Source organism: Lotus japonicus, chromosome 3 (genome assembly GCF_012489685.1).
Source record: "Lotus japonicus ecotype B-129 chromosome 3, LjGifu_v1.2".
Taxonomy (NCBI): domain Eukaryota; kingdom Viridiplantae; phylum Streptophyta; class Magnoliopsida; order Fabales; family Fabaceae; genus Lotus; species Lotus japonicus.
Window position 1 is genome coordinate 90,189,547 of NC_080043.1, and position 16,551 is coordinate 90,206,097.

General features: G+C 35.2%; 3 protein-coding genes across 3 annotated transcripts; 1 reads left to right on the forward strand and 2 right to left on the reverse strand.

The window, feature by feature from the left end:
* The first annotated feature begins 1,981 nt into the window (after window positions 1-1,981).
* Window positions 1,982-5,488, forward strand: LOC130744989 (F-box/FBD/LRR-repeat protein At4g26340-like). Its single transcript, XM_057597144.1, has 4 exons — window positions 1,982-2,052; window positions 4,005-4,917; window positions 5,014-5,251; window positions 5,424-5,488. The coding sequence occupies exons 1-4, from the start codon at window positions 1,982-1,984 to the stop codon at window positions 5,486-5,488; spliced, it is 1,287 nt and encodes a 428-aa protein (XP_057453127.1).
* Window positions 5,489-7,537: 2,049 nt separating this feature from the next.
* LOC130747221 (superoxide dismutase [Cu-Zn], chloroplastic) lies at window positions 7,538-10,732 on the reverse strand. The gene is made up of 8 exons (XM_057600087.1): window positions 10,438-10,732; window positions 10,273-10,334; window positions 10,152-10,191; window positions 9,677-9,772; window positions 9,556-9,587; window positions 9,352-9,427; window positions 9,018-9,071; window positions 7,538-7,774 (listed from the first exon to the last, which is right to left on the reverse strand). Exons 1-8 carry the CDS (start codon window positions 10,658-10,660, stop codon window positions 7,749-7,751), a joined length of 609 nt encoding a protein of 202 aa, XP_057456070.1. The 5' UTR covers window positions 10,661-10,732; the 3' UTR covers window positions 7,538-7,748.
* Window positions 10,733-11,649: 917 nt separating this feature from the next.
* LOC130747220 (transcription factor FER-LIKE IRON DEFICIENCY-INDUCED TRANSCRIPTION FACTOR-like) lies at window positions 11,650-13,899 on the reverse strand. Its single transcript, XM_057600086.1, has 4 exons — window positions 13,303-13,899; window positions 12,584-12,781; window positions 12,041-12,214; window positions 11,650-11,954 (listed from the first exon to the last, which is right to left on the reverse strand). The coding sequence occupies exons 1-4, from the start codon at window positions 13,798-13,800 to the stop codon at window positions 11,850-11,852; spliced, it is 975 nt and encodes a 324-aa protein (XP_057456069.1). The 5' UTR covers window positions 13,801-13,899; the 3' UTR covers window positions 11,650-11,849.
* Window positions 13,900-16,551: the final 2,652 nt, after the last annotated feature.

The following is a 16,551-nucleotide window of genomic DNA, read 5'->3' on the forward strand; positions in this document are numbered from 1 at the left end:
TGGACTGGTTCAAGTGAACTTTTAACAAAACTAAGACCATCATCTAATTCTTGCTCCTATAAAAGATGAATGGATTCTTTTATGATGTGATTAAGGGACTCAACAAAGAAATTAAAAAAACAGATCTGCAAGGCAGGTAATAGAAAAACAGATCTGCAAGCCATCCAATATTCTTGACAAATGATAAGGTTGTAAACTTACTTTTTTTACCCTTAAGTATTCAAAATATTTTTCTTTGAAGGTCTAGGCTCATGGACCGGTGGTTCGATGACATCATGGACTCGTTCAACTGAACTTTTAACAAAACTAAGACCATCATCTAATTCTTGCTCCTACAAAAGATGAAAGGATTCTTTTATGATGCGATTGAGGTACTCAACAAAGAAAAAAAAACAGATCTGCAAAGTAGGTAACAGAAAAACATATATGCAAGCCATCCAAAATTCTTGACAAATGCTAGGGTTTTAAACTTAGTTTTTTTACCCTTAAGTATTCAAAATATTTTTCTTTGAAGGTCTGGTTCATGAACTGGTTGTTCAATGACATCATGGACTGGTTCAAGTGAACTTTTAACAAAACTAAGACCATCATCTAATTCTTGCTCCTACAAAAGATGAAAGGATTCTTTTATGATGCGATTGAGGTACTCAACAAAGAAAAAAAACAGATCTGTAAAGTAGGTAACAGAAAAACATATCTGCAAGCCATCCAAAATTCTTGACAAATGCTAGGGTTTTAAACTTAGTTTTTTTACCCTTAAGTATTCAAAATATTTTTCTTTGAAGGTCTGGGCTCATGAACTGGTTGTTCAATGACATCATGGACTGGTTCAAGTGAACTTTTAACAAAACTAAGACCATCATCTAATTCTTGCTCCTACAAAAGATGAATGGATTCTTTTATGATGTGATTAAGGGACTCAACAAAGAAATGAAAAAAATAGATCTGCAGGGCAGGTAACAGAAAAATAGATCTGCAAGTCATCCAAAATTCTCTACTAATGATATGGTTGTAAACTTAGTTTTTTTACCCTTAAGTATTCAAAACATTTTTCTTTAAAGGTCTGGGCTCATGAACTGGTTGTTCAATGACATCATGGATTGTATCAAGTGAACTTTCAACAAAAGTAAGACCATCATTTAATTCTTGTTCCTATAAAGATGAAAGGATTCTTTTAAGATGCGATTAAGGGACTCAACAAAGAAATAAAAATATAGATCTGCAGGGCAGGTAACAGAAAAACAGATCTGCAAACCATCCAAAATTCTAGACAAATGATCAGGTTGTAAACTTACTTTTTTTACCCGTAAGTATTTAAAATATTTTTCTTTCAAGGTATGGGCCCATGGACCGGTGGTTGAATGACATCATGGACTGGTTCAAGTGAACTTTTAACAAAACTTAGACCATCATCTAATTCTTGCTCCTACAAAAGATGAAAGGATTCTTGTATGATGCGAATAATGGACTCAACAAAGAAATTAAAAAAATAGATCTGCAGGGCAGGTAATAGAAAAACAGATCTGCAAGCCATCCAATATTCTTGACAAATGATAAGATTGTAAACTTACTTTTTTTACCCTTAAGTATTCAAAATATTTTTCTTTGAAGGTCTGGGCTCATGGACCGGTGGTTCAATGACATCATGGACTCGTTCAACTGAACTTTTAACAAATCTAAGACCATCATCTAATTCTTGCTCCTACAATAGATGAAAGGATTCTTTTATGATGCGATTGAGGTACTCAACAAAAAAAAAAACAGATCTGCAAGGTAGGTAACAGAAAAACATATCTGCAAGCCATCCAAAATTCTCGACAAATGCTAAGGTTGTAAACTTAGTTTTTTACCCTTAAGTATTCAAAATATTTTTCTTTAAAGGTCTGGGCTCATGAACTGGTTTTTCAATGACATCATGGACTAGTTCAAGTGAACTTTTAACAAAACTAAGACCATCATCTAATTCTTGCTCCTACAAAAGATGAATGGATTCTTTTATGATGCGATTAAGGGACTCAACAAAGAAATGAAAAAAACATATCTGCAGGGCAGGTAACAGAAAAATAGATCTGCAAGTCATCCAAAATTCTCTACAAATGATATTGTTGTAAACTTACTTTTTTTTAACTTTAAGTATTCAAAATCATACTAGTGTTTTTTTACCGGCGCGGTGCACGGTGAATATGATTTGTGGTATTTGATTCGTCAATTAATATATTGTTTTTTAAAATATATTAAACAAATGAAATAAAAGAGTTTGAAATGCGAAGCAAAGTGAATAAAATGACTTTTCTTCTAAGCCTGATCTAGATCAATATGAACTCGTTTGACATTCGTCATGAACATGAAGACAATAGAACAAATCATAGATATAAGAAATTACAAACATATTAAAGAACAGATGAAATAGAAGAGTCCGAAATGCTAATTAAAGTGGTAAAAAAGTCTTAAATTGAAACCCTTGTTGCGTAGATTGAAATTCGTGCGATTGATTAACTAATAAAAAGATTGTTTAACGAAATCTCAAATACTGCAAAGCATATAAGAGAACGGTTTAATGGTAGCTAATAAACAATAGCTGAGTTAATCTACTGTGAAAAAAAGATAAAACATTCTGCATGAACGTGATTATGCAAGTTCGGTTCCACACAGTGAGAACGTGCTTTTACCTGGGCGTTGCATGGGTAATTGGCTATTGAAGTTGGCATCAATCAATAGTTTAATCCATAGTTTAATTATAGAAGAATTGAGATACCAACAATGATATTACAATCTTAATCAGAGGTCTAAATATTTCAAAAACATATATTAAAATAGTTGATTGTAGTATTTTAAACTTAGACCATTTTAACATATATAAGTAACACAAAAACTAAAACTAATAGGATTGCGCGACCAAAATCTTCGCTTACCTATGTATTGCATTGCACTTGCTCTTAAATTATATGAAGAAATTTAAGTATAACCAAAATGTATTTAGAATTTACATCTATTATTACAAACCCCTCTACTAATCCTAATTCTATATAGTCTGGATCTCACCCATCATGATCCGGTTACTACAACATTAATCCACGAACTCAAGGACTTGTGGCCTTTTATTCTTTTATCATCCCCTAATTCCTTTTAGAGGATCATTCAGTCTGGTCCTCATCCTGTGTATATGCATGTGCTCATTGTTCATGTCACACTCCACTATACTCCACACCAATTGCTCCATATTTCAAATCACTTGGATATGAACTCTTATAAGTATTCATGCCGCATCAACTACCCCTGAAATTTGAGTATAAAAGAAGGGAAATATTTAACATAGAAGAACAAAATCATATGCATGAAGAGATTTTCAATAGGCCCTTTGCTCTGCATAAGGTTGTGAAGAGTGTGCTATATAAGTGAAGTCATAGACTAAAGGTTGAAACTGATGCAGGATCATTGTTTTTTAAAACTTTTATTTAAAGTTTCTTTAAAATAGACATTTTAATCTCATATGTCTTTGATAAAGTGTAATTAAGCAAAACATGTCGTCGGGTATATCTATCTATCTATCTATCGAATTGTGAAAGTTTAGGTCTTTCATTCTCCTCCTATGTCACTGCGATCTCCGGCTTAGCATGATTCAGTCTCTTTGGAACGTTTGCTCCCTCAACTGTTTGCTCGGTTGCTCGCGAGTCTCACCGGCACGGCGGCGCCGCAGAGGCAGGAGCTCCTAGGTAATTGATAATTGATTTTGGGATTGATCAAATTAGGGCTTCAAATTAGGGCTAATTGTACCATACATGTGTGTTTCTATTGATTATTGAACCTATTCTGAATTTATTTATGTGAGGCATCCATCTTTTTTCTAGTATTAGCAGCATCTTTTTTTCTATTCTGATCTGAATAGTCAGTCAATTTGAATTAGTTATTCCTCTTTGTTGTGAACTTAGTGGCTATTTGGTTTAGTATATTTTGATTTGGCATTATTATTAAGCTTTGATAACTCTTCTGTGTTGTGTTTACAGATTAGACTGTTCAACCCGCGTCCTCACCGTCATTGAGTTTGTAGGGAAAATTGACACATATGATGTGGCTAGTTCCCGTCAACATGCTTCACAGGAGAGTAAACGTCAAAAACTGGAATCAACAACACAAGCTATATTAAAAAGGCATACAAGTGATTCAAATAGGGCGGACATTATTAGCATGTTACCCGATGAAATCTTTTATCACATTCTCTCCGTTCTCCCAACTAAACAAGCTATTGCCACAAGTGTTCTTTCACGGAGGTGGAGCCTCCTGTGTACCTCAGTTCACTATGAATATGAATATGATCACTATGACTATAAAGCTATGATAACTCGGACTAGACGCTCTAAACCTGATTCATTCTTAGACTTTGCAAACCACGTAAGCTCAACAATCCTCGCCAGAAATCTGCACCCATCTATGCACCCACCTATAAGAAAATTCCGTCTCAAATATCAGCCTTATAATAATTTCCAATCAAATGCTGAAAAGATCAATGCATGGGTAGAGGGCCTCACACAACAACATATTCAGAACCTTGACATGGAATTGTCTAGAGCAGTTAGTTTGAGTTGCCACACTTTATGCTGCAAAACCCTAGTTGTTCTTAAGTTGACAAGAGTATCCCTGCATGCTTGTTCTTCTGTTGAGCTTCCCTCACTCAAATCCCTACATTTGGCTGATGTTGATTTTCAACAACCTCAACATCTTATGGAGCTTCTTTATGGGCTTCCAATTCTTGAGGATTTGAAAGCACGTCATATATATACCAAGCTTGATGTCTCTTCTTTTAAGGAAGAGTTTAAAAGCTTACCCAAATTGGTTAGGGCAGAATTAAAATCCCTTAGGGGTTGGTTGGATGTTCCTCTCCAGGCAATATCTAATGTGGAGTCTTTGACCATTATAAAGGTAGGTAAAGGAAAATATGTTCAATTTGTTATTTGGTTTCATTTTTATTTCATGTTGCCTGTATATCTCATAATTGGTTTGAATTATTTTTTGCAGTACGGAACGTTTGAGATGATTCCTGAGTTTCCTAATTTAACACATTTGGTCTTCACCTTTGTGGACAGCTGGGATTTCCTGCTTGAGATGCTCAAAAATTGCCCCAAGCTTCAGGATCTTGAACTTATTTTCCGTGGGTATCCCAAGGGTGGCCCTATTAGTTACCCTCATTTTGTTCCTCAATGTCTTACTTCACACTTTACAAAGTGCTATCTTAAGGATTGTTGTGCGACAGAAAGTGAGCTGCGATTTGCAAAATATGTCATGCAGAAATCAACAACTTTACAGACCATGACAATTTGCTGCACGCAATATTTATGTCTACGGTTAAAATGTAAAATGTTCGAAGAATTAGCTTCATGCCCAAGGATATCTTCATTGTGTGAACTTTTATTTGTATGATTTTTTAGGTCTCTTGGTATCTGCATTTTGTTATGCAACTTCTGATTTTGAAGAATCCAGTTCTGACACATGACCAACGGATGTGAGGGCTTAAATTGATGTAATGTTATTTCATATTTTGGTGAAGTATTGTGCTCACTCTCTGTCCAAAAAGATTATCCTTCTTCTCTTTAGGTTGTGTATGTTTTGGTCCTTGTAAAAAAAACTGAGTTTGAGGTCAGTATTCATATTTGCTTGAACCATATTTTTGCATTTTTCTTTCCTGTGTTGCTTCATGTTTGGTTGCCTAGGGACTGCAACTTCAATTTGAAATTATTGTTATTTTGTGTTTCTTGTGTCATCATCTCCTTCAATTCTGTCAGGGTTAATGGTTTTTTTCTTTACTTCGGTTTATCTGTGGCTGCATAAACTTAATTTGTCGGTATTTTAATCACCGGATGTCGTGAGATTGTTTGTTCAGATCAGATCTTTAATGCACGGACATGATGATATGTGTTTGTGACAAGATTCAGGTTGTGATTTGGTTTCAGGTTTGATTTGTATTTTCGGGAGAATCCCTTTGGAAATTATTATTGTACTGTTTTTTTGCTGGTTCGGAAGATCTATGTATTCCAAGGAGTGAGTTAATTTCTCAGATAAATCATTGTCCGCAGATCTATATTTTTCATTGTTTGTTCGCAGATCCCTTTGTTTTTCACTATTTTTCATTGTTTTGGCCCTATTTCGTAGATCCATAACAATTTCATTCCTTTTCTTATTTTTAATTACTAGTAGAAATGCTGTGGAGAAAACTTTAAAAGCTCTCTCTCTCCGTACATTATATATTGTTCTTCGCGGAACTGGAACTGGACTTGGATGTTCTTCGGGTCTTGGTGGCGGAGTGTGGCCAAAGTGGTGGCGATAGTGCGGTGATGCTGGTTGCAGGCGTTAGAGATACTTGTATAAGACATTTCGACGCTCTAGTCAGTGTGGCCAATTTTTTTGTTTAGAGATGTGATTGTTTTAATTTACCCAATGACTGAATAACCACGTCTTAGGTAAATCATAACATCGTCTTCATATATACATTTAAATAAAATGTTGGTGTAATTTTCAATATATTTATATCTCAATCACATTGCTTCACTGAGGATTGACGATTTAACTAGTTGGGGTAACACTCCAAACCATTTGGCCTTTGCCTATTCACTTATTTTAAGGTTAGTTTCTTATCAAAAAAAAATGTTAGTTTCAGTCTTATTTAATCAGGGGAAACGATGCCTCATGCTTCACCTTGATAAAATATCAATTTGATCACCTTAAAAAATATTTCATTTGTTTAGATTCAATAGGATATAGAATTATTTGTGGATTATCAAAACATGGAATCATAACAAATGAGTAAGGATGCAATTTTTTTTCAACATATTGTAAGTAAAATTATCAAAGACATTGTACGATTTTGAGGAGAAACGTAGTGTTTTTTCTAGAGGCTACTACAATTTTAAATGTACCTAACATCACATCGGGTGAATTAGGAGCAAAACATTCTCAACATTTTTTTTTATCATCAACATGCTTAAAAGCAGTACTCCATGCTGTTAACTGCTTCAATGAAGGAAAACCCCAACATAGACTTTTTGTGCTTTCACCATTATCTAACATGGCACAGGTAATATAGAATATCAATGTAGGTTCTTTCACACAACAAGGACTACATCATAAATGAAATTTTATTGGGGAGTAAACACCTGATTGCATGATTAATGGCCCAGTTTGGAAGAGCTTATTTGAGCTTATCTGACAGCATAAACTCTTATGCCCGTGTTTGGGAGAGCTTATGCAAACAGCTTATGGTCTGCCATAAGCTATTTTCAGCTTATTTTCATAAGCTACTCAGGATAGCTTATGAAAAACAGCTTATGCTTATACACAGCTTATTTTTAATTTATTTCAATAAATTTTTAAAAATAGCTTATGAATAAGCGCTTATGTCATAAGCGCTTATGACCATAAGCACTTAATTAAGCTGTTTATCCAAACGGGGCCAATATCTAGTAAAGGATTAATGCATTATCACGATTATTTGCACACACATCTTTAAGGACACTAGCATGATCAGTTTATTTTTCCTCGGAATCAATTCTGGTACTCAAAAGCTACTCCCCGGAGAATTGATTAAGGCTTTAAAATCAATCGTAGAATGTTTCCAAACATGCATTAAGCTTCATAGTTTACATTGCTAACTGAATAAAGCAAATAACTGTAGGTAATCATGCTTTATAAAACATGCCTAACTGAGAAAGCAAGCATCAGATAAAATAACATGACTGCTACAAAAGCATTTGCTGCATTTATGTTGGAGTCAAACCAACCACACCTGCAAACAAGCAAGGACAACAGCCATATTATCATTAGAAGAGAAACATAAGAATTTAGGGTACACAGACATTGAAATTTAAACAGTACACAGAGTGCAAAGATATAAATCAGCTACAGCTGTCCCGGAAGGTTAGCTCAAGTGGTAAGAGCTAGGACTAATTTACTAACAAATAAAAGCTACATCTTTTAATAATCAGAATATCAAATAAGCTAAACAGCTTCACCCTGACCCAGGAGTACCAACACTGCTGGGGGTAGGTTGAACCCCTTATCATTATGGTTATTATATTAATTATTAATAAAGTCAATTACGTTAACTTACCTTCACTCGTTTATCAATTACCTTTCTTAACATATGTTTTAGTTTATATGAAATAATAGATTAATTTTAAGATTGTGATTAGCTATGTGAGAATATAGCTGCAGGTTTTAAAACTTTTCTAGCAAAATGGGTTACGGTTTTAATCCTAAGGATGCAGGGCTTTGACTTGAGCAAAAACTTGTCCTTAGGGCCTAACCATCCCAATGCCAAGCCTACAATTGAATGGAATAATCAATGTTCCAAAGATGATGATCAACAAAAAGTGCATCTAAAGCTTTTTCACACTGAATCTTATGTTTTGACGCAAATTGCAAGTGTGCTTCATAGTTTATCTCTTCAAGTTCAAATGTAATCACTAATCTTTCAGAAAAGGTTTGAGAATTCAAGCTTGTAATTTCCTTTTAAATTGCAGGATGTTGAGACCATTCAATGTGATATTTGTGAAATTAAAATTCCAGCAACTATTTTATATCTAAGGAGGAAGAAAATAGGAAATTGGAGATATTTTATTTGTTTTAATTGGACAACACCACAATTTTGCCACACGTCTAAAAGCATGTATACATGATCTTCTAAACCTCGAGTCATCATTTCTCTATATCGGTTATGCGCATACCAACATTTAGGAACATATAATCAAGGCCCAGTTTACTCAGCAGTTAGCTCTTAAATGCACAACTTTTGAATATTACATATAGAGCTTGCTTCGTATAAAACTTGTGTATTATTTATGGAAACCAGTTTGTGAGGAAATCATCGTACTTTATATTGAGTATGGAAAAAAATCAGTTATAGAAAATTGTTCATCTTCAAACATCGCATCACAGAATAAATCAAGTAACATATAATCATGTCAGAATGGATGAATTGATGAATATGAAAAGGATAGAACTGTTTTAGTCTATATTTTTTTTCATACCACATGCTAATCTTCCACCAGCATTTCCAGTGCTCAAACTAAGTTCATGCCCACCTGCAAAATTATAAGCAAATGCAGATGAGGCCAAAGTATAAATACTCAGTAACATTAAGACACCAAACTTAAAATACAATGGTACAATTACAATGCGAGATATAAAATGTCAGCGAGAAAATGAACAACCAATTTCATTTACAAGTCATTCCTTCCTTAGGATAAGTATTCATTCATCTACTGTTTACTTGGGTATGACAAATGCCGAAGCTTGTGGCAGTAATTTCATCTACAGTACAGAATTGTATGGTAAATAAATATTTAAAATGGAATAACTAACCCTTTCCAAGGTCATCTTCAAGTTCGTGAACCACTAAGGCTCTCCCAATGACTGCATTGGGGCCAGTGAGTGGAATCTGCATGTTTTATGCCAAACAACACGATTAGCTAATTTGAATTCAGATCCAGAGGCATAAGAACCATGGTTAGAAAAAAAAAACATCAAACGAACAACTATTATTAAAACACAAATTACAAAGCGCACCTGACTATCCACTATTGTTGCCTCTGCGACTCCTGCATTTCATTAAAAAAAAAAAAAAACCAAATGTTACATAAACAGGTCGAGAAAGCATAAACAAAAAGAGAATGGAAAGAAGCATTACCATCGGCATTAGCAACTATGTTTCCCAGGTCACCCGCATGACGGATTTCATCTTCAGGAGCACCATGTGTCTTGTTGTCAGGATTAAAATGTGGTCCTAAACAAGTAGTAAATCAATAAGTAAACAAACACTCCTAACACGTGGGATTTCCCACCCATGAGGCTCCTCACCCCACTTTATTGAAAACGGGATTTAAATTTCCGTTTTTAATACAAATAAAACGGAACTTAAAAAACCGTTTTGTACTTTAGCATATGTGTCACATTTTCAACCATTCATTGTATACTAAAAAAACGGAATATTAAATTCCGTTTTAAAAAAGGAAATTTAAATCCCGTTTTCAATAAAAGTGGGGTGGGAAGCCTCATGGGGTGGGGTGTTAAACCCAAATCCCCTAACATGTTCAATGAAACTAAACCATAACAAGTGATGTAAAATGGAAATTAAGTTGAGGCTATCTTAATTCTTATCTTACCTGTTGATATACACCCATTTGTGGTATCACCATACTCATGCTACAAAATAAAGCATCACATAATATTATAAATACAATTTTGAATAAAGGGGTGTTAATAAACAAGGGCAAAAACACTCACTAAGTGAAAACCATGAAGACCTGGAGTGAGACCAGTGATTCTAACATTCACAGTTGTTGGTCCTACTCATCACAAACAAACAAACACAAACACAATCAAACTCAGAAGCTTAATGGAAGAACACAACAATTCTTAACAAAAATCAGAAGATTCAGAATGTTGTACCGTTGTCTTCTTGGGTGAGGGTGACGACGCCTTCGACGGCGGAGGTGCCCTTGAGGACGGCGACGGCTTTCTTGGTGGCGGCGAGGACGGCGAGGGGTTTGGAGGGTGAGAAGGTTCGGAAGTGGGGGGAGAGTTTGAGGGAGGCACCGGAGAAGGATGATCGGAGGAGTGGTGGGTGAGGAGAGAGTGAGATGAGCGCGTGGGGCGCCATGGCTAGCGGCATTGAAACGGAGAGTGAAGATAAAGGTTGAGAGTGTTTGAGTCAATGGCTGTAATGTGATGCTAATGCTACCCACTCTCTATACACACACTCTACACACTTCTCTCATCATTTGTTTTTTTTTTCAATTTTGTTTTGTTTGTTTCTTGAATTTGATTTCTTATATTAATTTACTTTTTTGTGTTTAAAAATAAGTTAATGCATTTTGTGGGGGGCTAATGACATAATTTATCTTATGTGTAGGAAAAAAAAATGACACAATTTATCTATGTTTGGTTGGATCTTCAGAGCAACTTCAATACCTAGTCGACCGAACACGTGATACTCATTGCAAGGTTTAGTCGCTTGACTTCACAATTCCAAGTCTTGAGGGATTGTAGATCGTTGAGGAAATTCTTTTTGACCAGCCTGCTCATAACCAGACTTGGAGAACACCAAGGCCACACTGTGCTGTGTTGTTCCTATCTTTTTCTTTTCTTTTCGCTATTCCCATCTTCAAAATAATTTAAATAAATAAAAAACTTGGGCTTGGCCCAAAATATTAAACTTTTTTTTTATTTTCTTAAAATAAGTTAGTGTGACCCAATTAAGGAGGGAACCACCATGAATCAATAGAATCATCAATCTCATCTCGCTCATAAATGAAAAATACACTAGCATTGACCCTATCTCATAGTAATCTCATAATTATCTCCATTAGACCTTCATTGCAATTAGGGAGAGGTTGTCCCTAGGTAATTTTCATATTTAGGGTTTTAAGGCAAAGCAATGTACTCTTGACTATCCATCCTTTCTTACGTTCTTTTTGTGAACAAATAGCAACTTGGTTCTCAGGGCATATTGGGTAGCAATTTTAACACAGCTATTCGAAGATGTAACACTAATATGAAAATTTAAGTTTTGCTTAATGATGAACAAGAGGCATCAATATAAATAGTGTAGATATCTTCGTGGGTGGTTTGAGTCATCTCTGTACACATCTTTATAAAATGTGCTTAAAAAATTGACACTGCATTGTCTGATAATAATGGCTTAAAAGTAGAGAATTACATGTCATGATGTCAACATTCATTCTCATAGTCAATCATCATCTTGAGTCAAGACATGAATGTAACAGGGTTTCATGCCTCATCATAATCCCTCTAATGCAACCTTAATTAGATTACATCATACATTACATAGTTTGAAAAAATCAGGCCTGAAAAGAAGGTATGAATTCAAAGCCTTGGTTCAGAAAAGCGCTAGTCACCCACAGCTTCAAATTGGGCAAGTTTATTTCTGGCTTAGAACCTTTCACCTGTTTAAAACACATGAATGACAAAATCATTAGGCAAAGAACATGAATACAAAAATTAAATAAAACAGAAGATGTTATTGGCTTACATTTAAAGAAAATTTAAGTAGAAAACACTCAGAAACTGTGTTCAAGTTTGAATTCTGAACATGGAAGCCTGTGAGAGATTCAAGAGACTTGTACAATGAGGCAGCTACACCTTCTCCCTTGTTGCATACTATTTTCACATAGAGCTCTGTTTCATCCACTTGAAAGATGTCCATCTACAAATCCACATGTTCACAGATGTTAGTTACATTAGCTTGCAGAGAATAAAGACTTAGGCTATGTGCTCATTGGAACCGGTGCAAACAGACATCATTAGCACTTACTTAGAGACAAAAAGTGAACATAATTGTTCTCGTGTATTAAGATGAAAGTTCGTTTACATTACACTCAACTATTATCCAAAGAGTGTGTTTGTTTATCCATTTGGTTGGATGTGAATGGACGTTTTCTCAGTGTAACAACTTTGCTCACTTGGAAAAACTATATTGAAAAGTCAAATGTCTGATGTTGAATGTGATTTTATCTTGAAAACAAACACTCTTTTTAACTTCTTATGTTGTTAAAAAGATTTTTATCAAACAAACCTGTGTGATCCTCTTGCAGATGGAACTGCTGTGGTCAGTGGATTGAACCTTCATGGGGCTTTCAATTGTTGCTTGATAATTTTGGGAGACTAATAAGGATGCTTCAAGTCCTGCAACCTCAGTCTTTAGCTTCTTGGCTTGTGCTTGAAGATCATACACATATGAAACAGCATCTCCAATGATAGAGGCCTTATCCATCTGACAAATTGTACATTCCATATCAGATAAATTAACTCTTCAAGGCAAAAATTATCTTTACAATGTGGAGAGAGGTTATAAATTTCTCATCTCTGAAGTTCATGGGATGGTTCAAGAAATTAGTTATAGAAGAAATATTGGCCTGGACATTTTAATTAGGGAAATACTTTTAGGCCATACTTTTACATTAGCTCCAGTTATGTTGTAAAGTTCAGTTGTAAAGTCTCAATTATGTTCAACGCAAAAGTTACTCTCTCTAACTTCTACGCTCATGAATTGATTTTGGTACTGAAATCAACTGTCCGAGATGACTCACAAACATCAATATTGACATCCAAATGTGATTTTACTCAATTAGAATTGATTCCGGGGTTCCCAAACGGAAAACCAAATGTGCACAACTTTGGATTTATAATTGATTCTAACAAAACAGAAAACTGATCCAAACATTCTACTCCATGTAATCTTAATTTGCTTCCATTTTCTAGGTAATCTCAAACTTTGCAAATAGGGAAGTGTACCTTAGTTATGTTGGGAACCAAGGCACGCAATGCATAAAGCTTCTCCTTCATTCGTCCTCTCCTCCTCCTCTCAGAGATCAAAGTCTTGGACCTATCAGTTTTTGGCCTTGACTTACCATTAACAATCTTTGTTTCCATGGTGGAGGTTGTTCCAGCAGAAGAAGAATCCTCCCCATCATTTTCTTCTTCTCCTCCCCATTTGGCTTCTTCATCAAAACATGACAAGGAGCTAAGTGTTGAGCTAGGATCATAAACTCTCACAGAATTGTTACTATTGCATTGATCAAATTGGTTTGCAGGGAATGAGTGGAATGTGTTATCAACATAGTAACCATTCAAAATGTCAGAATTGAAGTCACAGATAGCAGCAGCTTCATTCTCCCCACGAATCATATTGATAAACTGATCAAAGTTGGGATCTTCCACGAAGCTGTGCAGTTCAAAGTCATTAACATGCGCTAGATTCTGATTCTGTTGATGAAAATCCATTGTGACCATGGTTGGAACATAGTGGAAGGTCTAATTCTAATATATAGAATAGAATTTGACACTTGGCATGGCTAATTATTAATCTCATAAATTTGGTGTGAATGGAATAAGATCGAGTTCCCGACACCAAGGTATTTCTTTATTTTTTATTTTTAACTCTGGTATGCTTCGACTCCTGATGAGAAAATTGATTTTGACCCTTGTGAGTTGTGAATTAGAAAACTGCTACTTGAAGAAGCATTTTTTTTTTCTCTCAAGGCCAACATCAGTTTGAAAGAATCTTCTTTCTTTCCACCACCAAAGGTGGTTGGTTAAAGTGTTACATATTTAACTTTTTTTTAAGCAAAGTTGAAAGTCTCAACTCCAAGTTTGGTACTACAAGAAAAATGCAAATTAGTAAGGTAAAAATGGATGTTATAGTCAATTTAGTGTTGGTGTCAAGGCTAACGTTAAATGGGTCAAAGCTAACATTTAGAATCGTTCATGACGGGCGAAGCTATATTTAGTGGCGGCTCAGCCGACTCTAAGTCGATGCAACACACTCATTGTCATAGCCGACGCTAAATGGTAATTACTTTTGTCGGTCATATAGATAGACGGTAATATAACACGCTAATGTTCGAATTATTTCCATCACCACCACACTCATGTTTAAATTGAAATATAATTCGGCTTAAATACTCTGGAGGTCCCTGAAATTGTATGGCGTATGAAAATAAGTCCTTGAAAAAAAAATTCCGATTCCGGATACCTGGAATTTGTTTTTTAATCTAAATAAGTCCCTACCCGTGTTGTGTGCTTATGTGGCTCGATTTTTGCACAATTAGCTATTCCATGTGGCTTTTTTATTTTTCTTTTATTACACATGTATTAATCAATTATAATTAAACATTTTTCTTATTAAAATTAATCCCTAAACCTAATAATCCCTAATCCCTAACAATTAAATTAGAAAAAAAGGAGAAGAAGAAGCAGAGGTTAGGAATTCAGGAGGAAGAAGAAGCTTCGCTGGTGACAGAGGCGAAGGTTGAACGGAGAAAAGGCGACGGCGGGGACGGTGGATAGAACCTCCATCGCTCCGCCACGAGACCGCCGTTCTGGAGCCAGAACCTTCTCCAAGCATAGTCGTCGTCAGATTGAGGGAGAGAGAAAGGGATCGACCATAACGATGAAGATGACGAACTCAGGCGAAAGGGACAACGAACCCAGAACGACGACGACGAACTCATGCGACAACGATTGAGCGTCCATGATCGACTCTTAATCATGGATCCACCACACCCAGATCCAACATCATCCTCCTCCAACAACAACCCACAATTCCAACAACAACCCACATCCTCCACCAGTCCACATTCCATGGATATGAAGAGAAACCCTAAAGAAAGAGGGTTGATAGTTGCAAAAAGAGTGTTCTTCGCTGATTCGATTTTGCCCACAAGAACCAGATTTGGATTCGGTTTTGCTTTGATTTAGTGTACCAAGCAGGTTCTTACCCAGAAGGAGAAGAGGCAGAAATATGAGTTTTTCTATTTGAAATTGAAATATGAAATTGGGGGTTTTTCTATTTGAAGCTACCATTGCTGTAGCCATAAAGTTTGCAGGGAAGAGAGAAAGGGGGGTTATCCAGATGCACATAAAGAAGATGAGGAGATGTCGTGAGGATGAGGGATGAGGTGGTTGGTGGAGAGGGAAGGGCTTGAAGATGAGTTTTGTTTTTTAGGATTAATTAGTTTGAGCTAAATTATAATTAAGTTAATAAGATGTTGAAAACTTAATTAAGTTTAATTATTAATTTGGGATTAATGTTGATTTTCGTTTAATCATATCATGTGGCATTAATTTGTTAGGGATTATGGATTATTAGATTTGAGGGATTAATTTTAAGATTAAAATGTTTAATTATAATTGATTAATACATGTGTAATAAAAGAAAAATGAAAAAAGCCACGTGGAATTGATGATTGTGCAAAAATAGAGCTACATAAGCTCCTAACACGGCTAGGGACTTATTTAGATTAAAAAACAAATTCCAGGGATCCGGAATCGGAAAAAAAAAATTCAGGGACTTATTTTCATATGTCATACAATTTCAGGGACATCTAGAGTATTTAAGCGATATAATTCTCAAATTTCAGCTCTTGATTGTTTTTCAATTATTTATGGAAGTAAATTATTTTGAAATTGAGATATATAAGCATGTTATCTATTTATTGTCGAGTATCATGATTAACATTGAAGGCTACAAATTCAGTAGGATAGTTTGTCTATTTGATTAACTCACACTTTTGTGGCAATTTTTTACAATCAGAAAGTTTTATGACGGTAAAAAACGACCACAAAAGTGAGTGTATTGGACTAGTCGCAACTGTATAGCAGTATATATATATATATATATATCGATTAAATAACCATGCTAAAGAAATGTTCAAATCAAAAGCAAATTCTGTGCGTGTATGAAGTCACAGATTTCATTTTCACATCATACTGGATTACTGGTTAGCATTGATGTTGTAAATTATTTTATTTTGCTTAGTGATGCCCCCTGTGCATGAGGGCTTTCACAACTGGTGAAATTAATTTGTCATGGTTATTGCTTCACTGATATAATAGTCACTTGCTGATTATGCACACAGATGCTACTTCCCCTGGATACATCCCATATATATATTATATGTGTGTGTGAGTGAAGTGTGAACAGAATCAAATAGGAAGCATAATGACGTTTTTCCTCACATTTTAAATTTCATCATATAAAAT